This window comes from Lepus europaeus, chromosome 16, assembly GCF_033115175.1.
Source record: "Lepus europaeus isolate LE1 chromosome 16, mLepTim1.pri, whole genome shotgun sequence".
Lineage (NCBI taxonomy): Eukaryota > Metazoa > Chordata > Mammalia > Lagomorpha > Leporidae > Lepus > Lepus europaeus.
Genome location: NC_084842.1, coordinates 40,914,226 through 40,937,154, shown reverse-complemented (window position 1 = coordinate 40,937,154; position 22,929 = coordinate 40,914,226). Strand labels below are relative to the sequence as shown.

Sequence of the window (22,929 nt, the reverse complement as noted above, 5' to 3'; positions counted from 1 at the left end):
TAATCAAGAAATGCAAAACCATCACCCTGAAAAATAGTCTCAATCACAACCTCTATTCAAAAGTTGCTTTTTTTTTTTTTTTTTTTTTTTTGGACAGGCAGAGTGGATAGTGAGAGAGAGAGAGACAGAAAGAAAGGTCTTCCTTTGCCGTTGGTTCACCCTCTAATGGCCACCGCGGCCGGTGCACCACGCTGATCCAAAGGCAGGAGCCAGGTGCTTTTCCTGGTCTCCCATGGGGTGCAGGGCCCAAGCACTTGGGCCATCCTCCACTGCACTCCTAGGCCACAGCAGAGAGCTGGCCTGGAAGAAGGGCAACGGGGACAGAATCCGGCGCCCCAACCAGGACTAGAACCCAGTGTGCCGGCGCTGCAAGGCGGACGATTAGCCTGTTAAGCCACGGCACCGGCAAAAGTTGCATTTTAATGCTTATTTATGCTCATGGTTTTCCTGTATGTGTGGCAACAAAGGTAGAACTTGCCTTCTTTTTTCCTTGTATTTTCACGATCTCCTTGACTATTAAACATGTTCCAATTTCCTGTTTTCTGCTTGTTACCCAAATGGTGGAAAACACAACAACATGCAGAGCTCGTTCTTCAGTGCTTTGCTCCTCTTTTCCGCTGGAAAGGCTGGGCTAAGTTGTGGGGACAGAATGATCCGTGTTCCTCAGGCACTTGCCAGGACTGGCATCCTGTTATTAATTTCAAGGCATTTTCCCCAGCATGTTGTGAATTGTTACTGGCGTAAGCCATTTTGCAGAACAAAAGAACGAAAATGCAAAACTGCGATTCCTAGTCCGGTTCAGTCTGCCTCAAATTACGCTAATGTACTTGTACATGTGGAAAAGCTCTGTGGAGAAGGACTCAGGGCCGTGGCCAGGACTTTGTGCAGAGTTCAAGGCAGCAGAACGGCCTCGAAGGGCCGGCGTCCTCTAACTCTTGACAAACTATCATGGAGTCACCAGATGATAAAAGGAAGCCTGCTGAAGATGCCCCCTGGATGGTTCCGGGTCAGATCACATAGGCAGATTTAAAAGAAGCCAATGTACTCTGACCCCCAAGCCCTCCATAAGAAATTTCTCTGTAAACGTTGGAAAGGAGGAAGGGAAAGAAATCTAAAGAGAGCAGTGACACCAGACAGAGCGGGCTGCGGGGCAGCACTGAAGATACGCTGTGGCTTGGGGGTGGCAATGGGCTTTGACATCAGGCGAATCCCCGCTGAGGGTCAGGCTCAGCCACTCATTTCCTGTGTGGCCTGTACCAAGTCACTTGACCCCTCTGTGCCTAATTCCTGTTCTAAAACCTGGGGATTGGAATGAAATCCTACATTTACCAACCTGGCGTGGAGTGTGCTTTGCAGATGTGCTGGGTATTGTCAGCGTCCTCCCGCAGAGGCTCCCATCGCCCTGCTTGGCAGTGCTAGCCCTTGGCGGAGGCCTGCGGAGCCAGGATGCCGAGGTTCGGCCGTTCCTAGGTTCCCACTGTCACGGTGCTGACAGAGGCAGCAAGTCCATGGGGCGGCATCTCTGCTCGGCACCATGCCGCTGCGTGCTCCCCTGACCTCCTGGCTTTCCCTTCTCATCACCCTCTTGGGACAGGAGTTAGGCAGCACGTATGACCGTGCCACAGCTGCCACAGCTGCGGGCCTGGAGCGGGGAGACCGGGCCGTGCCCTCAGCACAGCTGACACCGGCGACACGTGGCGCTGGGCAGCCGCGTTTGCTCCCAGCAGCCTCACGGGCAACACAAGTCCTAGAAGAGGGCACTCACTGCCACACTGCAGGCCCTAGTAACTCTGCCGCCTTCCCAGATCCCCAGCTAAGGCCCAGGGTCCACCCTCTCTGGTTCTTTGCTTCTACTCTTTGGAGATAAGACGAAGAAAGGCGAAGTGGCCCCATTCACAGCAGGTAGCCCAAAGCCCAGTCCTGCTAACAGTGCAGTGATCCCCGCTGGGGCGGAAGCCCCACGGCCACAGTACCTGGACCAGTCCCCAAACCTACAGTTGCAGCTCTCTGGAAAGTTGACTTGATACAGCCAGTATTTTAATGAAGAGGTGGGGCTAAAAGTCTAATTTTCCATCTGAATAATCCAAGACAGGTGAAAGGAGAGGACACACTCTTGAAGAGCGTCTGGGGACTCCGTCCTAAGAGGGGACACTGGGGCCTTAAAGCAGCCCTGTGGCTATGTCCGCTCACTGAAACTGCTGGGAGAGACGCTGTGATGTTTATGAACTCTGGTAGTCGGTGCTGTCCCAAGTGTCTGAGCATGTCACCTGGCTGACTTTAATTCCAAGCGCAGAACTGCTGCCTTCCTCTCCCGGAGTCTTCAGGAGCAGGTGCATGCAAATAGGCCACACGAGGGCTTTGTGAGTCATCACCTAGAAACTGGCATGGGCTTCACTGGTGATCAGCAAAACAACGTGGCATTCAGACCATGACAGGTGGCAGACCATTTTTCTAACACTTGGCATGGATTCTGATCTGTTGTTGTATGAATGCCACTGTAAAAATGAACACCCCAGTCATAACTCCAGCCTTGTAACATTACTACATCGGGTTGAGTATCCCTTATCCAAAAGGCCCGGGAACAGAAGTGTTAACCGTTTTGGAGGTTTTTGGTTATTGAAATGTCTGCGTACACCTTACCTGGCTGAACATCCCCAATCCAAATATCTGGAATCCAAAACGTCCCCCAAATGCAAAACTTTGGGGGCATCATGTCAACACACACAAAGTTTTGGATTAGGGAGGTTCAGGCTGTATTTAGTATTTTGTTACTCTTGTAGTCTGTGAACTAAAGCATGATTTGAAAGAGGCCTGCCATAAGTAGGCACTGAAAAAAACGTCAAAGTAAAAAACTGAATCTTTGAAGATATATATTAATCCCCAAAGTATAGAGAGTAGTTGATAGAAAACTGAACTTGACTTTCTGCTTCCTTGATGTCCTTTAGTTACCTTAATTTTTTTTTCAGATTTAAAGCACACTTGGGCTTGAAAGGGAGACAGCAACATCTATTTTTCTTGTAATACAGCTGTAGCCTACATCATGTGAAATGACCAAGAGAAAGAGGAAAAGACTCAAGTGGAAAAATGCTTTCAGTAATGAAACACAGGCGGCGGAGCTTTCCCGAGCAGTGGAAACTAATGACAGAGGCCGCCGGGGAGGGCGAGGAGTGGGAAGGGGAAAAGTCTGAAGTGCAGCAGAGTATTTTGTAGCATACGATCTTTTCCCACCTGGGCTAACCTTCTGGGAATCAGAAACACGTTAGATATCGTTGATGACATCGAAATCCCCCCTGGGGTGGAACACACGGCTCTCCACATCCCCAGGGCTGCGTGTCCTCTGCAGCGGGCGCAGCTCAGGAATTCAGGAGAGACCGAGGCAGTCCCAGGGTCCGGCGTGACAGAGAGTGATTGCTCAGCATTGCAGCAGACATGATGCCAAAATGAGAATCGCTCAGGCCATTTATTTTAGACTCTAATCCTATCTTTAAGAGACAACTGAATCTAAACACGAATGTTTTACTCTATTTGGTTGTGTTGCTAAGTTACTTGTATTGCACTTGGAGTCTGGAACGGCTGTTTTGCAGTTTGATGTTTGCTCAAATTGCATTATGTATACATGGGGCAAGCATTTATAAAGACCTGTGTGCCACAAGTTAAATTTCATAAACTGTGAAATATAAATGTTATTTTCATATTACATAAATAATTGGCCTTTCAGAAGCAGCAAATAATCTTTACAAGCTGCATGTTTTATACAGAATCACTTTTAAGGATTCAACTTCTTATTCGTACTGTAAGCTTTAAGTTTAACTCTCGATTTGTTTGGCATAGAAAAATAACAGCTGAGTTAAATACAAAGCGTTAGACTGCTGATTGTGCTTTGTTGTAGCATCCTCATATGGTTTCCCCGCTCACCGCAGGCTTCACTTTCAACATTCACTTCCCTTGTTATGTCATGTGTTTATAATGAAGCAGACAGGAATGAGAATCAATTAAGCAAATGCCCCTGTAATACTGCTAATTATGATGATTGCTAAGGTTAACTGGCGTAATACAATGATTACAATTATTTAGCACTAATTCTGTATGATCTTTCTCATAACTAAGAGGTTCAGACTTAAAAACCTGAACTTTCTATTGTGTACACTGGAGACATCTTTTCAAAAATACTTAGGTCCTTTTTATTTTTTTTCAAATGAAATGTCAAAATTACATATGAATTCTTTCTTTTTTTAAAGATTTATTTATTTCTTTGAAAGGCAGAGTTAAAGAGAGGCAAAGGCAGAGATAAGAGAGAGGGCTTCCATCCATGATTCACTCTCCAAACGGCCACAACGGCTAAAGCTGGGCCAATCTGAAGCCAGGAGCCAGGAGCTTCTTCCAGGTCTTCCATGTGGGGGCAGGGGCCCAAGGACTTGGGCCGCCATCTGCTGTTTTCCCAGGCCATGGCAGAGAGCTGGATTGGAAATGGAGCAGCCGGGACTTGAACCAGGGCCCATATGGGATGCCGGCACTGCAGGCAGCGGCGGCTTCACCCGCTATGCCATAGCGCCAGCCCTTCTAAATGAATTCTTAGTTTGGATGCTTTCTAAGTGCTCCAGGTCATGTATTATTATATATTTACCAGATATCTCGGAATTAACCAAACTAAGATCATGCCTTCCCCCTTCATGTTCAGAAGTGAAGAGTAGACAGAGGGCAAAAGGTAACGTATTAACTTGGGAGGTTAATGAAATATTCTATGGCAATATTTGTATTTATGGTTCTAAGCAGCTGCAGTGAAAACAGCATAGAAATATGAAATCCCTCCAGAGTCAAAGCCAACCCGTGTACCCGACTTTGCTGGGGTTTATCCTGAGCAGAGTCCAGTGGTTGGAGCTGAGTAGAGCATCTGTCACCCGACCCCTCAAATGCAGGCATCAGAGACACAAGACACTGAATGCCACCGTGTACCTGCCACCATCCAGGCATCAGCAGAAGTTAAAGGGGTTGATGTGTTTTCTACAGAGCATGTGTCTCATGCTACAAATACCGCTTTGCCTTCTAAGTAAATTACATTCTCATACCAAGAAATATGTAAAACAAGGTATCATTGTATTTAACAAAACAGTTCTGAGGCATGCCTCATATTCAGCCTGCTGTTATAATTCTATCCGTATCCAGTGCTGTGGTTAATATTGTGAGCATTTTACCCTGTGGCAAACACAGTGCCAAGTACTTTACATGCGTTAACCCATTTAATCTTCCTAAGATCTCGAGGCTTGTACAGATGAGGACAGAGAGGTCACACTCCCTGCCTCAGGTCACTGTTAGGGACAGCCTGACTGCGGAGCTGCAGAGTGCACGAAGGTGCCTGCGACGGATCCCTGCAGTGAGAGCCTGAGGGGCGGGGGAGACACTGGCTGAAAGAAGGACTACAAATGGGGAGTGGAGAGCATACCTCAAATATAATATACTCACTTGGAAATGTTCCCTGGGGCTAGTCAAGCTGCAGGGGCCCCTTGAGATCATCCTGATGCAGGCCTGTGTGTGCCTGGTGGCTCCCAGGTACACAGCAGCACAGAACTGGCTCCCGGGAACCCGGCGATGGGCATCACTAACGTCCCGTTCCAGCTGACAGTTATGGCGCCACAGCAGGTGGTATCATTTAGGGGTGCTGGGAAGAAGTCAAAACTCAAACCCCAGCTAGAGGCCTCCTTTTAGCAACCCACATCTGCTTGCCCAAAGTCAGGTTTAAAAGTTTGAATTGGGGTCAGCGCTGTGGTGCAGCAGGTTAATGCCCTGGCCTGAAGCGCCGGCATCCCATATGGGCGCTGGTTCGAGACCCAGCTGCTCCACTTCCAATCCAGCTCTCTGCTCTGGCCTGAGAAAGCAGTAGAAGAAGGCCCAAGTCCTTGGGCCCTTGCACCCACGTGGGAGACCTAGAAGAAGCTCCTGGCTCCTGACTTCAGATCAGTGCAACTCTGGCCGTTGCAGCCAATTGAGGAGTGAACCATCGGATGGAAGACCCCCCCTCCCCCTCTGTCTGTCTTTGCTTTTCCTCTCTCTGTGTAACTCTTTCAAATAAATAAATCTTTAAAAAAAAAAAAGTTTGAATTGAACAACTACTTACATCTTTTTCTAACCACCTAAGTGGTTAGTTAATACTAACCTGTCCTGCTGATCATCTGTGTTTCACGCCACCAGGAAGGATAAATTCAGATTACATACACTGTAACGCTAAGGTAGCAGAGAGGATAATATGGAAGTCGTATACGGCATTTTATCAGTACAACTGAACTTCTTTGTCCTTAACCTCCAAAAGGAATCCTGAGATTTGTGTGTTCGTTAAAACCTCTAGCAGGATGTATCAGTTGGGTAATTCTTAATAGGGCTCTTTTAAGCAAGTCATAGCTAGGTTTTCTATAACAAGTGCAGATTTGGAGGGGTGACAGAGTAATTTTTAGATTGCAAGCTGGTTTAGGGCATGTCCCATCTGGCAAAAGCTCAGCATGAGAAAATCTGTATCATGTGTCCCCAGTTTCTGATACAATCAAGCTAGGTGACAAATAGTGTCCTACTATTGCATCTCCTTCATAATTCTACACACACTTCATCCCCGAGTCTTCAGCAAGGCCGGGTTTTCACTGTGACTTCAATAGTGAATGTTGTGACAGCTAGAGGGAGTCACACCCCTGCTGACACAAGAGGAGTTGGTTGCTTTGCGACCACCTTTCCATTTGATGACAAGTCTTCTGTCCCCATTTTGCTCCTGTGTGCCTTTGTTCTTCTGAGTGGACAGAGTCCTGTGCAGTCCAGGTCCCAGAGACCTGGAGCGCCCTGGCGGGCTTGGGGCTGGATTCCTGCCCTTCACCGAATCCTGCTGCGAGGCTTTTGTCTCTTGGTTCTCGCACAAATGCCCTCCACTCAGCCCCAGCCCTGCCTCGCCCGCTCGCAGCTGGTGAGCAGCTTTTGAAACCCGCTGACACCTCTGCTTCTGCTACCTGTCTACACTGGCAAACTTGCAAGCCAAGTGGGAGCCCATAGCAGGGTCCCAAGTGCACATGTAGGCTGCTCTGCAGCCCTAGGGCAGAACTCACTGGGGTGAATCACTCCTGACAAACCTGCTTCTCGTTTTTCCTCTCTCGACGTTAACTTTTGGTCAGCATCAGAATTTTGGAGTACATCTGCTCATTCTTCAGGGGAGGAAAGGAGAAAGGAGAGGAGAAAATCACCTGTTTTGGTGCTCTGCTGCAGAGAAGAAATAGTAAGAGAAGGAGCTGAAACAAGCCAAAGTAACAACGGGTGGCTGATCCATGTCATCTGATCTCCTGGTTAGCTTGTCCACCCGCGTAATGGTGTTTCTCAGACTGTCAGCTGGCAAAGTTAAGAGATGAGAAATGGCTTCCCATTAGGTCCTTCCTGTAGGACCCACAGTTGTGGATATTTAGCTGCTTCTGGTTTTGAAATCTCAGATGCACTCATTTGGTGAACACATTGCACCATGTGGTCATGATGCTCGCCTTCTCGTCCCCTGCATTTGTCTCAAGGTTGCACACTTTATCATGCCGGCGTTTCCCTCCTTATTTGGTTAGGGGAAGGGCTGCCCCTACCATGTAGCAAGCACTAAAAAGATCTTGCAGTTAACTCAAGTCATCTAGCTCTGATTTCAGAATTGGAAACGACCAGTAGACCTTTGACTATGAAAATGAACTCAATACGGCCGGCGCCGTGGCTCAATAGGCTAATGCTCCGCCTGCGGCGCCGGCACACCCAGTTCTAGTCCTGGTGGGAGCACCGGATTCTGTCCCAGTTGCCCCTCTTCTAGGCCAGCTCTCTGCTGTGGCCCGGGAAGGCAGTGGAGGATGGCCCAAGTGCTTGGGCCCTGCACCCCATGGGAGACCAGGAGAAGCACCTGGCTCCTTGCTTCGGATCAGTGCGGTGCGCCGGCCGCAGCGGCCATTGGAAGGTGAACCAACGGCAAAGGAAGACCTTTCTCTCTGTCTCTCTCTCTCACTGTCCACTCTGCCTGTCAAAAAAAGAAAGAAAGAAAATGAACTCATCACAAGAAACACATGAGATCGTCCCACCATATTTTTCAGCAAGTTCACGTGTAAGGGAGACCTTAGTGGATAAAAGTTCACTGGAGGGCTGTCATTTTAGACCCTATCCTATGTACACCAGGGAAAAGGCCTTTCTGTGAAGGGTTGGTGTCACTGCCAGTGGCACATTGGTTTGTTATGAAATAATACCTGGCGGCAAATGGCCGATGGACACAACAGTGCTCACTGGCTGATACTTTTTCACGGTTAATAACCTCTTCTGCTGTTTTCCCCAGGGCCGCATCAGTTGTACTGGACGGCTAATGGTCCAGGCTGTCAACCAAAGAGGCCGCAGCCCTCGCTCTCCCTCAGGCCATCCTCACGTCAGAAGGTAAGCCAGATGCCCCTCCGCACAGCGGGTCCTGTGGTTTCATCATTTCATTAATTACTTATTACCACTAGAACAGTAGTACAACCACAAAAGCAAGTGTAATTTAGAAGTCGGAATGTGAATACGAACTTAAAATGCATGGCTCCTTGATGGTTACACTCCTTTGCGGTTCACATCAAAGGGGAAAGGACCAAAGGATTGTCCCTGTGTGCTTAAGCCCCTTCAGATAAACCAGCATTAGCATTACCCAGGGCACATTTTCTGTATGAAGAAGTCAAGACTTAGCTGCTGCTGACTATGGCATAGAAATACTAGTCAATTTTTTTTTTAAAGATTTATTTATTTATTTGAAAGGCAGAGTTAGAGAAAGGCAGAGAAGAGATCTTCCATCTGCTGGTTCACTCCCCAAATATCCACAATGGTCAGAGCTGGGCCAGACTGAAGCTGGGAGCATGGAATCCCAGGGGGCCTCCTATGGGTAACAGGGTCTCAAGCACTTGGGCCATTCTCCGCTGCTTTCCCAGGCACATTAACAGGGAGCTGGATGGGAAGTGGAGCAGCCAGGACCCAAACCCGTGTCCAAATGGTATCCTAGAATCAGAGGCATTGTCTTAACCCACTGTGCCACAACTCCAGCCCCTAGACCATAAATCTTGTGAGATTTGTCCTATTTTAAATGTTCAAATGTCTGCTAACAGTAGAGTATGCTTTTGTTTCTAATAGCCTTTGGTCCGTGCAAGAATGCTTATGGAATAATGGTAGACAGGGACAGACACAGGGGACCACCTGTTAGTGTGTTACAGGTATTTGTAGTTAAAAAGGAACACTGGGTTCCCACTTAGCTATTTTATAGCCAGAATACCCTCAAATAGTCCTGACTGTGAAGCACACCCAGGCCACCAGTGTAGACACCTTTGGTGAAGAAAGCACATACTTCCTTAGGCACAAAGGCTAAGCAGAAAAACTGAGCATGGAGGACATGGTGTTTCCTCCGCCTGTGCGAGCAGGTACACAGAGCCTTTGTTTTCACTGGAAGCTGAACCTGGCACCTCAACAGGTGCACAACTATGGCGTGGCAGTATCTGTTCACCGGAGCCTAGGCCTGTATCTCTGGCTGGAAACACAACACACATTTAGTATTTGATCCATTGTCTTGGGTTAGTCTCTTCTGCTTTTCTTGTGGTCCTCGGTACATTTCAGTTTTTCCACATTTCAGTGGGTACTTAGGGAGAATTTTTATCATAAATTAAATCTGTTCTTGGAGAGGGGTAAACTGTGTTTATTATTATTAAACTACTACACTAATCTTTCACTTGTTCCAGTCGTTTTCTAGTTAAGTGCTTTTGAACTTATCTTCTAGTGATTACTGACAGAATTTATATTCCACATCTTGATCTCTTCTTAAGTATTCCTTGCAATTATTTAAATTTATTCCTCTTAAAGGCTCCTCTGGCAATATAAAAATGGGAAATATGCACAAAATCAAAGAGATTTGCATAGTCTTATTTTAAAGCAAAAAATAATGCTTTAATGTACATGGATAACTAATGCAAAAGAAAACCTGGCTAAAAAAGTTATTTGCCTGGTTAATATAAAAAGGAATTTTGATTAGAAATATATTAAAGTTGTATAAAATAAAAACTTTTAACTTCCTACAAAATTAAAATCACAATGGAAAGTTATTAGTAAATTCTTCTGAAACAAAAGATCTTCTAATAAATACGTAAGCAACAGTTGCTGCTACTCATAAAACTCTAAAAATATTTAAGAAACAAATGTTAATAGGTGCTACCTTTTTTCCCATTTGTCCTTTTATATGAGCCTGTAGTTAGCAGACTGTTAGGATTTTGCTCTTCTAATTTTATGTAAATCTTGAGGGTAGATACCAGATAAGGAAATTATTCAAAAACCTCATGGTCCATGCGGTTTCAAGACAAATTTAATTTGGTGCAAAATAATATAAATGGTCTTGAAAATGTTCGTGAATAGTGTGTATTATGAAAAAACTATGCATAGATTTCAAAATTGTTTGTGCCAAAATAAACTTATATTTTGGTTCCATTTTCCAAGAACTTTGTGAAGTTCTCTCATGTTTATACCCTGTATTTTATAAGAAAAGGGGTGAACCAACAGAAAAAGGAAGATCTTTCTCTCTGTCTCTCTCTCTCTCACTGTCCACTCTGCCTGTAAAAAAGAAAAGAAAAGGGATGGCTCAGAGCCTGGAAATAACTATAATTTTTTTTGTTTTTATTTATGTATTTATTTTATTTATTTGAAAGACAGAGTTACAGAGAGAAGTAGAGACAGAGAGGTCTTTCATCCGCTGGTTCACTCCCTAGATGGCCATAACAGCTGGAGCTGCGCTGTTCTGAAGCCAGGAGCTTTTTCCAGGTTTCCCATGTGGGTGCAGGGGCCCAAGCACTTGGGCCATCTTCTACTGCTTTCTCAGGCCATAGCAGAGAGCTGGATTGGAAGAGGAGCGGCGGGAACTAGAACCAGCGCCCATATGGGATGCCGGCGCTTCAGGCAGGGCGTTAACCCACTGCACCACTGAGCCAGCCCCGGAAATAACTATCATCTCTCTTGTTTCAAGGCCTCGCTCTAGATCCAGGGACAGCGGAGATGAAAACGAGCCAATTCAGGAGCGATTCTTCAGACCTCATTTCTTGCAGGCTCCTGGAGATCTGACTGTTCAAGAAGGAAAACTCTGCAGAATGGATTGCAAGGTAAGAGTGTGTTGCTGCCTGCACACCTGTCACCTCACCTCTTCCCTCACTGCTGTCACTGTCACTCTAGTTCCTTTTGGAGAAATTATGTGAAACATAAGAAGAAACATATCAGATGTTTACATACAGTTGTCCCTAATGCCTTTTTAAAAATTTGCATAAAACATGTTCTCTAATATACCATACTCCAGGAACTCACTGGGAGGTTTTGTTTATTCCTTTATGCGTTCCACATTGAAATAATACATGTAATGAACCTGCTGTATGTCCTAACCCTTGGTTGATCTTCATGCTTTTTCCGTAGAAATGTTGTATCCCCCCCCCATCTTCTCTTTTATTCCCCTCATTTCCTAATTTTTTTTTTAACTTTTTTTATTCTTGACAGGCAGAGTGGACAGTGAGAGAGAGAGACAGAGAGAAAGGTCTTCCTTTGCCGTTGGTTCACCCTCCAATGGCCGCCGCGGTAGGCGCGCTGCGGCCGGCGCACCGCGCTGATCCGATGGCAGGAGCCAGGTGCTTCTCCTGGTCTCCCATGGGGTGCAGGGCCCAAGGACTTGGGCCATCCTCCACTGCACTCCCTGGCCACAGCAGAGAGCTGGCCTGGAAGAGGGGCAACCGGGACAGGATCGGTGCCCCGACCGGGACTAGAACCTGGTGTGCCGGCGCCGCTAGGCAGAGGATTAGCCTGTTGAGCCACGGCACCGGCCTCATTTCCTAATTTTAAGTGACATCCTTCCACCTGTCTTGTGGCAGGATGTCCTTAACCCAGGGTCCCTGGGTGGGCAGGCTTCATTAGCTGTGTGAACTCTGAAATTATATGCAAAACTGCATGACTCAGTTTTCATCAAATTTTCAAAGGAGTCTGAGGCCAAAAATGTTTCACAACCAAGGCTCTGAGATTTTGTCTGAGTTTTGCCTCACTACTTACTGATGGAAGTTTCAATCCTAAAGTATGGATAAGGTTTCTAAAAAAATAATTTGGCCTCCCTCTGCTGGTTCACTGTGGAATTGCAGAATGCTGCTTAGAATTTGAGCCTTTGTTTTTCAAAAAGTTGACATGAACTTCTAGAAATATATACAAAGAATGAAGATATTCTTAACAAAAATATTTTCTTTCCTAGAATAATACTTTTCAAAGTATAAGTAGGCAATTTTGAGTTTCTATGTATTATATTTTCAGTCTAGTTAAGAATTCAGAGAACTACCATATGACCCAGCAATCCCACTGTTAGGTGTATATCCAAAGAAAAGGAAATGAATAAGTCAAAGATATATTTGCATTCCCATGTTCTTTTGCAACATTATCCACAATAGCCAAGATTTGTCCATCAATGTATTAATAGATGACAGATAACACACAATAGAATACAATTCAGCCCTAAAAATAAAGGAATCCTGGGACAACATACATGAACCTAGAGAGACATGATGCTAAATGAAATAATCTAGGCACAGAAAGATAAATAATGCAATGGTCTCACTTATATGTGGAATCTGAAAAAGTTAAACTCATAGAAGCAGACAGTGGAATGGTGGTCACCAGGGGAAAGAAGAGACACTGGTCAATGAACACAAAACGCTAGTTAGGCAAGAAGAGTAAGTTCAGCATATCTATTGTACAACACAGTGGCTACAGTTTAGCACCATGTGCTTGTATACTTAGAAGTCCTCAGAGAACAAACCATAAGTGTTCTCACAAGAAATAAGTATACAAGGTAATGCAAATGTTAATTAGCTCAATGTAGCCATTCTACAACTTACACATATTTGAAAACATCATGTACAAATATAAATTGCTAATGTCAATTAAAAATAAATTTTAGAAGAAATTATACAGACCACCTGTAAGATGACATTTTGAATCAGCTGGAGATATTCTATTTTAGATAATCAGATGATACCAAGATATTTATTTCACATATAAAAATGGAATTGTGTTTATATAAGAAAATCTGTATTTTTTTAAAATGTATACAGAGCTATATAGCAGTAAAATTACAAGCCTGTAGTTTATTAAAACTTTTATTTTATTTGCAATGTAGAGAGATCTTCCATCTGCTAGTTCACTCCCCAGATGCCTCCAACAGCCAACTCTGGGTCTACCTGAAGCCAGGAACCTAGAACTTAATCCAGGTCTCCATGCAGCTGGCAGGAACCCAAGTGCTTGAGCACCACTGCTTCCCAGGGTGTGCATTAGCAGGGAACGCTCCAGTATGGCATGCCAGCTTCCCAAGCAGTGTCTTAACCACCACACCCAATGCCTGCCCCTTGGGGTTTATTTTAAATATAAAAAAATGACAAGAGTGGATCTAAATGATGGTAGAGAGCCATTATACTATTATCTCATGTTTTATCATATTTAAGAAATAATAGTACTTTATTCCACTGTACAGTGACATAGCTGTCCTTGAAATCCTTGCCTTTCTCAACACTGGAAGCAAAAAAGTAATGTTTTCTTGTTGATTTCATTATGATAATCTGACCCAGATTAAGAAAATCCTATGAAAAATCCTGACCCGGGGCCGGTGCTGTGGCATAGCAGGTAAAGCCGCTGCCTGCGGTGCCAGCATCCCATGTGGGCACTGGTTCGAGTCCCAGCTGCTCCATTCCCCATCCCACTCTCTGCTATGGCCTGGGAAAGCAAAAGAAGATGGCCCAAGTTCTTGGGCCCCTGCACCCACATGTGAAGACCCGGAGAAAGCTCCTGGCTTCAGATAGGCGCAGCTCCAGCCATTGCAGCCAACTAGGGAGTGAACCAGTGGATGGAAGACCTCTCTCTTGCTCTCACTCTTGCTCTGCCTCTCCTTCTCTGTTTAACTCTGACTTTCAAATAAATAAATAAATCTTTAAAAAAAGAAAAATCCTGCCCCATAAACACAATGTTACCTAGTTCAGGAAGAAGTCGACAGTATATTTAAGCTTTGAGATTCAAAAAAAAAAATTAAAGATTTATTTACTTATTTGAAAAGCAGAGTTTACAGAGAGGGAGAGACAGAGATATCTTCCATCCATTAGTTCACTCCTCAGATAGCTGTCAAAGCCAGAACTAGGCTGATCTGAAGCCAGGAGCCAGAAGCTTCTTTTGGGTCTCCCACGTGGGTGCAGGGGTCCAAGGACTTGGGCCATCCTCCACTGCTTGCCCAGGTGCATTAGCAAGGAGCTGGATGGGAAGCAGAGCCGCCGGCACTCAAACCAGTGCCCACATGAGATGCTGGAAGTGGTGGCTTCACCGGCTGTGGCACAACACCAGCCCTGCCCAAAAATAATTCTTGAACATTAGCCAAACACTACAGCAAGAGCTGGCTCTCTCTCCCTCCTAAGCCCCGAGGTACATTCCTGGCTGCTGGCTACCCTTCATTTGGTACTAAATCGCAGGGAGGGTAAGCGATGCCCTGCTCTCCCACCTCCGCGTGTACTACAGCACCAAGCTGTTCACACTGGACTTGAGGACAGTGACCTGACCCAGGGTCCACTCCTCCTTCCTCCCAGCCATGCTGGTGACCTCCAGGCCAGGCAGGCGCAGTGTGCAGGGGAGGGCGTGGTGACAGTGTGGGAACAGGCAGCCTGCCTCAGAGCCCAAGCTGGCTGTTTCTACAATCTCACCTCCCTTTAACCAGTGATATAAAGGGACTTGTTCTTTAAATTCTCCCGACTTCTGCTACTGTGTGTAGGGAGGCATTTTGCTGTTGGTAGAACTGAGTAAGTATCACAGCAGGAATGGAATTTTTGAGTTCTCTGGCTAATTTTGGCAAAGCTAGTTCTTGAATTGCTTCATAGCCTGACATCTTTCTGTATATCATCTTCCACTTGTAAAGTTGGGGTAGGGGGGCTGGGTAAACAGGCCTTTGTTCATGTGCTTTTCTCACATTCAGAATCAAGGGCAAAACTAAAAAGCTGGCAGATGGCAACCATCCCTACCCTTCACAGCACAATGGGCTATTAGCAATTAAATGTGCTTTTATCTGATCTCTGATCAACACAACTGTTATGGTTTCAAGGTTTTATGATGTTTCCATTGTGATGCTAATTTGTTGAGATGGCTTTCTGGGTAATTTCATATTGCTGCTCTGACTGCGTTTCAAGGATTATAAAATAATAATAACCCTCTGTGCTGATGGATGCAGTAACTGATGTCTCCATAGCAATGGCCACTCCTTGGTGAGACACTCTGTAGCATAGAAATGCCAGCTGAGGGTTTGCGATTGTTACTATGGTTGGACATCTTATTCGCAAAGACCTCACAGCCCAGTGCTGACATCATCCCAGGAATCGTTATAACGCTACGTGAGGTAAAAGGATGATAGAATTTTCATTCATCCCCATTTTGTTGCCTCTGGCTTGCTCTGTTTAGAAGGGATTAGGAAGCCATGGCAAGGTTTTAAGCAAAACAGTAACAGCAGCAGATTCTAAAATGCCATCTCTGGACTTACTAAAGGAGGAATTTTTGTCTGGTGCCTGCATTCTGTTCTAGTATCAGGGACATTGACATGGATCTCCCTTCTGCCTTAGGTCAGTGGGCTGCCAACTCCAGACCTAAGCTGGCAACTCGACGGGAAGCCAATACGTCCCGACAGTGCTCACAAGATGCTTGTGCGAGAGAACGGGGTGCACTCTCTGATCATAGAGCCAGTCACGTCGGGAGATGCCGGCATCTACACGTGTATAGCCACCAACCGGGCAGGACAGAACTCCTTCAGCTTGGAGCTTGTGGTTGCCGGTAGGCTTCTCTGTCTGTCTGCAGACTTCGGAACAGAGACTCTCTCTGTATTAACCCACAGGGGATGTAAATCAAGCTGTTGGGAAAAACAAACACAACAGGTTCTATTTCAAAACAGCCAGTGAGGACATAAGACTTGGCAAGTCAGACACATTAATTGTTCTGCCTTCAGTGTAGCCATTATTAATCTTTCCTTTCTTCCACCAACCTGGCCAAGTGAGGACAGGAGTTTAGCAGCTTTCCTGTGTCCTTCCATTTCTCGTGTTATGTAGGGACATACTGACAGCAGCAGGGCTCCCTGATTACAGCTGTTGCTATACATCAAGTTGTTCATACATAATTAGCTTATCACATGTGCAGTGGTCTCAATTCAAAAGTATTTTTAAAATATTTATTTGAAAGGCAAGAGTGACGAGAGAGATGGAGAAAGAAATCTTCCAGCCTCTCGATCCAATCCCCAAATGCTACAACAGCTGAAGCTGGGTCAGATCATAGCCAGGAGCCAGGAACTCCATCTGGGTCTCCCATCTGGGTGGCAGAGGACCAAGCACTTGGGCTGTCTTCCCAGGTGCATTAGAAGGGAGCTGGATCACAAGCAGAGCAGCAGGGACAAACTGGCATTCCAATATGGGATACCAACATAGCAGGTAGTGGTTTAGCCTGCTGTGCTAGCCCCAAAAATCCAAAAACAATTTTTTAAAGGTTGATTTATTTGAAAGGCAGAGAGAAGTATCTTCCATTTGCTGTTTCACTCCCCAAATGGCTGCAAGGCATCTCTGACTTGCCCAGGGTGCCAGGTAGCCAGCACATGGAGGGTAAGGCTCCACAGGGTCTGCTCTCCCCCAGCATAATTGCACACACACAGTGAGCCACTGAGCTCCTTCAAGTACTAGGACAGCAAGAAGTAAACTCAGAGGGCCCTGCCTACAATCTTGGATGATGATTCTAATCATGGTTTCAAACAACAACGTGGCCCGTATGCAGGCTGTGAAGCTGCATGTAAGGCATGCTTTTTATATTTTGTGCGATGTATTCCATATTCCTGGAATACCATAGACAAACTGCTTTTCCTCTGTTAAATGTGTCCTTTGGTCACATCTGTCCTTCAAGACTGCCACTCGAGGGTCTGAGCGACCCGGGCATCTCGGCGTGCCTCCACGAGTGCTTCTGTCAGGAAGACCTTCAGTGTAGATGGCAGCTGCACACCAGTTCATGCCTCTGTTACTAGCTGTACGACCTCTGGCAGATACATGACAAATCTTAGTTTCTCCACATGCAGAATGGCAGCCCTCATGCCTCAAAGCGTTTTATTAAGGACTAAAGTGTGTGTGAGGCTCTGCAGGACCAGCACCCTGTCTAGCAGTGCTTCAGATGGTACATGTTACTCTTACTGGTGAGTTACTGTGGCAGGAAAGCTTGTTTTAAACACTGTGTCCTTTTCAGGATAGAACCTGAGCTTCACTACCCCCAAAATAAACCAACCATGTAAGGGGCAAGCACTGTGGTGCAATGGGTGGAACCACTGTTCAGGATGCCTACATCCCATACTAGAGTGCCTACTCCACTTCCAGTCCAGCTTCCTGCTAATGCACATCCTGGGAGACAGCAGTGGTGGTTCAGGTGACACAAGGGAGTTCTGAATTGCAACCCCGCTCCTTCCTGGCTTTGGCCTGGCCCAGCCTTGGCTGTTGCAGGCACTGGGAGTGAATCAGCAGATGGGAGATCTCTGTCTCCCTCAGCTCCTTGTCAGTCTGCCTTCTTTCAAATAAGTAAATTTGTTTAAAAGAAGTAACCATGTAAAAGTCAATAAAAATACAACCCTCTGTATAATTCAAGGTCTTAGGGCGTCTTAGAAGCTTGAAAATTTCAGATAGAAGTTTTATCTTTTCTGAGAGCTTCTGGCTGCTTTGCTATGCAGACATTTGTCTCCAGCTGAGGGACTGGTGGTAGAGAGAGACATGCATCCTCAAAGTCATCACTGGTAGCTCAGAAGAAAATAATTAAACCTCCTCCTTTCTCTGAAACTGTTTTCACCAGTGACCCAAGAAAGCCACTTCCCACTGGATGGTTACCTTCAGAGTGTTATTAACAATTTTCAGACCAAGTAATAAAGTCCTTTTTATGGCTTCCTTCCTTCAAAGTAATAAAAAAAAAAAAAAGTTGCCTTTATAGCTTCCTACAAAAAATACAAAGTAGAATTTGTAATTTATAGGATGTACATTCCTAATTTATAGGAGCTCTTCAATGTTGTCAAACTTGGATAAAGATGCCTCCCCTGAAACCCTGTGGTATGTCTCAGGTCAGCCCGGAGCTGCAAATCTTCATAACATTCAGAGCAAACATTTCCCACGGTGGTGAGGGAGGGAAGCACTGTCTTGCACGCGTCACTAGGTGGCAGTGCTTGGTAGGGCAGTGAGTGCAAGGAGCTGCCAGCACAGATGCAAGCCGTGACCTGGGCGTCTCCCCTGGCTCGGCCGATGGGCCTTCCGTGCGGCAGATGGCCAGTGCACTGTGGGGGCCTGTCCCACCTGAACTGATGAATGAAATAAATGAGTGGCAGGAAGCAGATGAACCTCTGCTTGGTCAAAGAATAATCTGGGGAGAGACCTGGCCTCTTACCACCTGAAGTGAAAAACGGTCTCATAAAAGATCTCAAACTCTATTTCTGAGGGTTTCCGCGTTCTTTGTAGTGCCTCCTGTGTCTATCACTGACAGAGAACTCACCTTGTTTTAGCTAAAGAAGCGCACAAGCCCCCCGTGTTTATTGAGAAGCTGCAGAACACAGGAGTCGCCGACGGGTACCCAGTGCGGCTGGAATGCCGTGTTTCGGGAGCACCACCGCCTCAGATATTCTGGAAGAAAGAAAACGAATCACTGACACACAGCACTGACCGAGTGAGGTGAGACTGCACAGTGACTTAACCTAATGACATACAAAAGATACCTTTTATATTTAGACCTGTGTGTGTAAAAGCCCTAAAACGCTCCTGACGCTATCAAAGGTAGAAATCGCTCTCACCCCAGTGTTGGACGGAGCTTTTGGAGAGAAGCTGTGATGGCAGGTGAGGGAGCGCATTCCCACAAAGTGAGTTTTTTAAAAAAGCATTTCTTTGTGTCGGAAAGATGAAGTCCCTGGCCTTCAGTGGTCTCTGTAAAGCAGACCCTCAGCTGCGTGGGAAGCGCACAGGTTTATTCAGCCCCTTGACGTGGCTGCTCGCCCATTAACTTTAATGGGGACTGCAGCCCCTCCAGAATAAGTACGACCCTATTAGCTGCTCCTCGCACAATTCTGTTTCTAATGATCTCATTAAAAAGGCTGCTTCGTGTCCAAAGCCACTTTTAGGAAATTTAGAAGCCTAATGACTTTATCTCTTCCTCCAGCATGCACCAGGATAATTACGGCTACATCTGCCTGCTCATTCAGGGAGCCACGAAAGAGGACGCTGGATGGTATACTGTGTCCGCCAAGAACGAAGCCGGCATCGTGTCCTGCACGGCCAGGCTGGACGTTTACAGTGAGTGCCGCCTCCGCCGGCTCGTTGCGTTCACTCAGTGACTATGAAAACTCAAGGCCTCCATTCAGCAAGTCACGTCACTCTTATGTCATCTTAGAAACAACTGTAGCATTTTATTTGCCAAAAAAATTCATATTGCTCTTTCTTTTTCTATTTATAGTTTCTCGACATTAATAGTGAACCAGACCAGGAGAACAAATACTCAAGTATCATTCAGGAACTTTGAATTATTAGCAAAATATGCATGTTGATTTCTTTTACATTGCCAAGTCAGTTGTGGCTTCCTTACTCAAGCATCCTTAGGAGTTAACAGTAGGCAAAGGCCTAACACATGGTTGTCACATTTCCTTATTACTGTGTTCTGCAGACTGCCTTTTAACATTTCTCCCTCCATTATAATCCTATCACAGTGTCCTAATGCACTCTAAATGTGTGTACCATTGATCCTGGAATGCATACTTTTGTGGCTTAGTGCTTTTCTGTTAATGTATGTTAAGCATCTCAGCAATAGGTATGTGAGTGTTTGTGTATGTATTATTCGTGTACATCTCTCCAAAATTGAAAGAAAATTATTTCAATTGCATTTATAAACTTGTACAGTAGCATTATGTACTGACAAAAAACCACTAGGGAAAAATTCAGAAACGATTTCAAATTCATGAAAAAGAAGTACTTTGGGAACTTCTTTAAAAATTGAGTGTCTCCAGTCTTCCCAACTATTCAATTGCTTTCAGTTGATCAGTGTAAAATCATCCACCCAGAATTCTTAACTGCTGTAATTACCAAAGAAAAAAATTTTGTTTACATAGGGGGAGGTCAACTGTTTCAAAATACTCCTTGCACTGCAGTATTTACTTTAAAGAGATACTACACTTGGTTTTTATTTCCCACTGCCCCGTATAGCAATAAATCTACAAAGTGCAAATAAAATGCAAACGTATCCATAATTTTCCATGTCCACCAGGAAGTGTTCAGTATTTCACAAAGACTATGTGCCTGGTATATGTCAAACGACATTCTGCATTTACTTGGAACAGCTGAGGATTTTGCAAGTATATCATGGTTCAAAACCTAATGTGTGCTTTTTGCTTTGCAGCCCAGTGGCATCAGCAGCCACAGAGCACCAAGCCCAAAAAAGTGCGGCCCTCAGCCAGTCGCTACGCAGCACTCTCGGACCAGGGACTGGACATCAAAGCCGCGTTCCAGCCTGAAGCCAGCCCGTCGCACCTGACGCTGAACCCCGGCTTGGTAGAGAGTGAGGACCTGTGAGCCGCATTCTTGTTGGCGGCAGAAACACGGAGACAGCCTTTGCCTTGACCAACATGGTCCTGCGTTATATAAAAGGCAGAGGTGTATCTCTGACTATACAAAATAAACAAACAACACCAAAATAATATTTTTCTTACTTGATATACCAAACTTAGCGGTGAAGTAGGTGATGCTAATAGAAATGTACACGTTGCACAGGAAATTCACATTTACTGTCCAGTATAAAACTTTTGGAATTGCTGTGATTAAAGTGGTTGAAATGCCAAAATGCTAAAGGAAATCCATTTGTTCCAATGTACATTATCTAGAAGTGCCTTTAAACACAAGCTGTAGGTGCTACAAAGCGTGACAGTGTGACGTAAGTTTAACATGAGGCAACTGTACCACAAATACTGCTACAAGGACTCTCAAGTGCAGTGTATTCAGACATCTACAGTGAACCAAGTGCAATAATGTAAGGATGAAAAAGGAAGAGGAAATAACAAAGAAATCCAAGTAAATGCCTTGTCTTTGCAAATCGTTTTATAGGAAGGCCTAAGGAAGGGACTACTTGCATTAAATTGTATTCATATCAAGTTTTTTTTTTTACAAGATCAATATCTTAATCCATAAACCTTTTTTTCTTTATGTGTAGTATTTTCTTTTTATGCTACCTTGGTAGAAAGCTTATTTACAAACCATATTAAAAGGTTAATTTAAACAAATAATATAAAGTATTCTGAATAAAGCAGAAATATATTACAGTCCATTCCATGACAGGCATCTAAACCACCAAAATGACCAAGGTATTATATAAGGATTAGGAGGAAACGAGGGTGTGGAAGGAGGAGGGAGGAGAATGAAGGAAAATGCTACCAGCACAAGTTTATTGCCTTCATCTAGAGATAAGTGGCAAGGGCCAGGATTTTCTTTGGTTTTCTTCAGAATTAAGTCTTAACATCTAGGTGAAAAAAACACTGCCATTCACAAGTCAAGGAATCTAGGGTCAGCTGGAAGTTCGGAGCACATGTGTTACGGAGATTTCAGTGTGTCTGAAGTTTGTGTAGTAGCTGAAGATTTTAGATGTGTAGAGCAAGTTGAAAAAGGATTGAGATTGAAAGAGTGGCATAAATGAGCAGCTGCCTATAGGATCTAGTCTACTTGAGGGAAATGGAGACTTGAGAAGAGACAAAAACAGGTGTGTGCCATATTTGTATTTTTTCCAACGGCACCAAGGAATAGTGAGTGGAAATTATTGTTCACTTCCCTGCTGCCATGAAACCTTGCCTTAAGAAGGTGCTGGGTTCCAAGCCGTCTGTAAAGGCATCTTAGCAAAGACTGCTTTTTGAATGCATATGAATTCTGCGTCAGCTAGACGGAGTTGACTGTGACCAGACTTTATGGTTTTAAGTCGGAACCAATAAATTTTAAAAAGAAAAAATAATCTGACCTAATGGTATAAAACATGAGGCTTTAATGGTACTTTGCTATGAAAAGAAAACACTGTATTCCTTATGCAAAACACATATATCCTTCATTATTTATAATAAAAGTATTGAACTCTTAGCTCAGTTACTCAATTCATATGTAGTATTTTTTAAAATAATTTTCTATCTGTGTACCACCCCATGTATTTCATATTACTGCTTCACATGTACAGCTTTCTACTTCTTTGTGAGAACACCAACCAACCAAGTTTTAAATGATTATAGGCTTGAGCACTGGGTGGCAGATGTTCTATGCAGCGTGGTACAAGTTTCTTTGACCACACTTATATGTGTTGCGAATATGCAATTGAAAATACCATACAAAGTCTCTCATGGACCTATCTGTGTTGTTGAATTATGACTTATGTCATATCTTACTTGCCAAATTTTTTCTGAATGTGACTTCTGCTAATTTTCTGGGTTTGGGATTAACTAGCATTATTTTGCCACCTTTTACATTGTATTTATAAAAAGAAAAGTACTATCATACTACTTTGGATTGTTGTGCTGGTGTAATGTGGATTTAACATCAATAAATATTTAACAAACAGTAGTTGCAATTTTGTGACGCAAAATACTTCGTTTTACTGCTGCTGTAATAAATTAGCCAACTTAGAAGCTTCGGCTATCATTCATTACTCACAGTTCTGATCGGGCATGTGACTGCGTTCTCCTTTCTGCATCTTGGAAGGCCAAGAGCACTTTGTCAACTGGCTGCATCTCGCCAGGGGCTCAAGATCCTCCTCCACCTTGAGTGGCTATGGCAGACCCCCGTTCCCTGCAGTTGCAGGAGAGAAGTCTTGTTTAGTGTGTCTGCCAGGGTT

At 44.7% G+C, this 22,929-nt stretch overlaps 1 protein-coding gene across 2 annotated transcripts in view; it reads left to right on the top strand.

Annotated features, from left to right (window-relative positions):
• PALLD (palladin, cytoskeletal associated protein) overlaps window positions 1-20,907 on the top strand; it is a 446,867-nt gene extending 425,960 nt beyond the window's left edge. For both annotated transcript variants that reach the window (XM_062213617.1, XM_062213618.1), the window contains 6 exons: window positions 8,318-8,412; window positions 11,006-11,138; window positions 15,648-15,855; window positions 18,590-18,755; window positions 19,237-19,370; window positions 20,467-20,907. In XM_062213617.1, the coding sequence (XP_062069601.1) occupies window positions 8,318-8,412; window positions 11,006-11,138; window positions 15,648-15,855; window positions 18,590-18,755; window positions 19,237-19,370; window positions 20,467-20,639 (909 nt within the window). In that variant the 3' untranslated portion in view covers window positions 20,640-20,907. The remainder of the gene's footprint in view (window positions 1-8,317; window positions 8,413-11,005; window positions 11,139-15,647; window positions 15,856-18,589; window positions 18,756-19,236; window positions 19,371-20,466) is intronic.
• The last annotated feature ends 2,022 nt before the right edge of the window (window positions 20,908-22,929 follow it).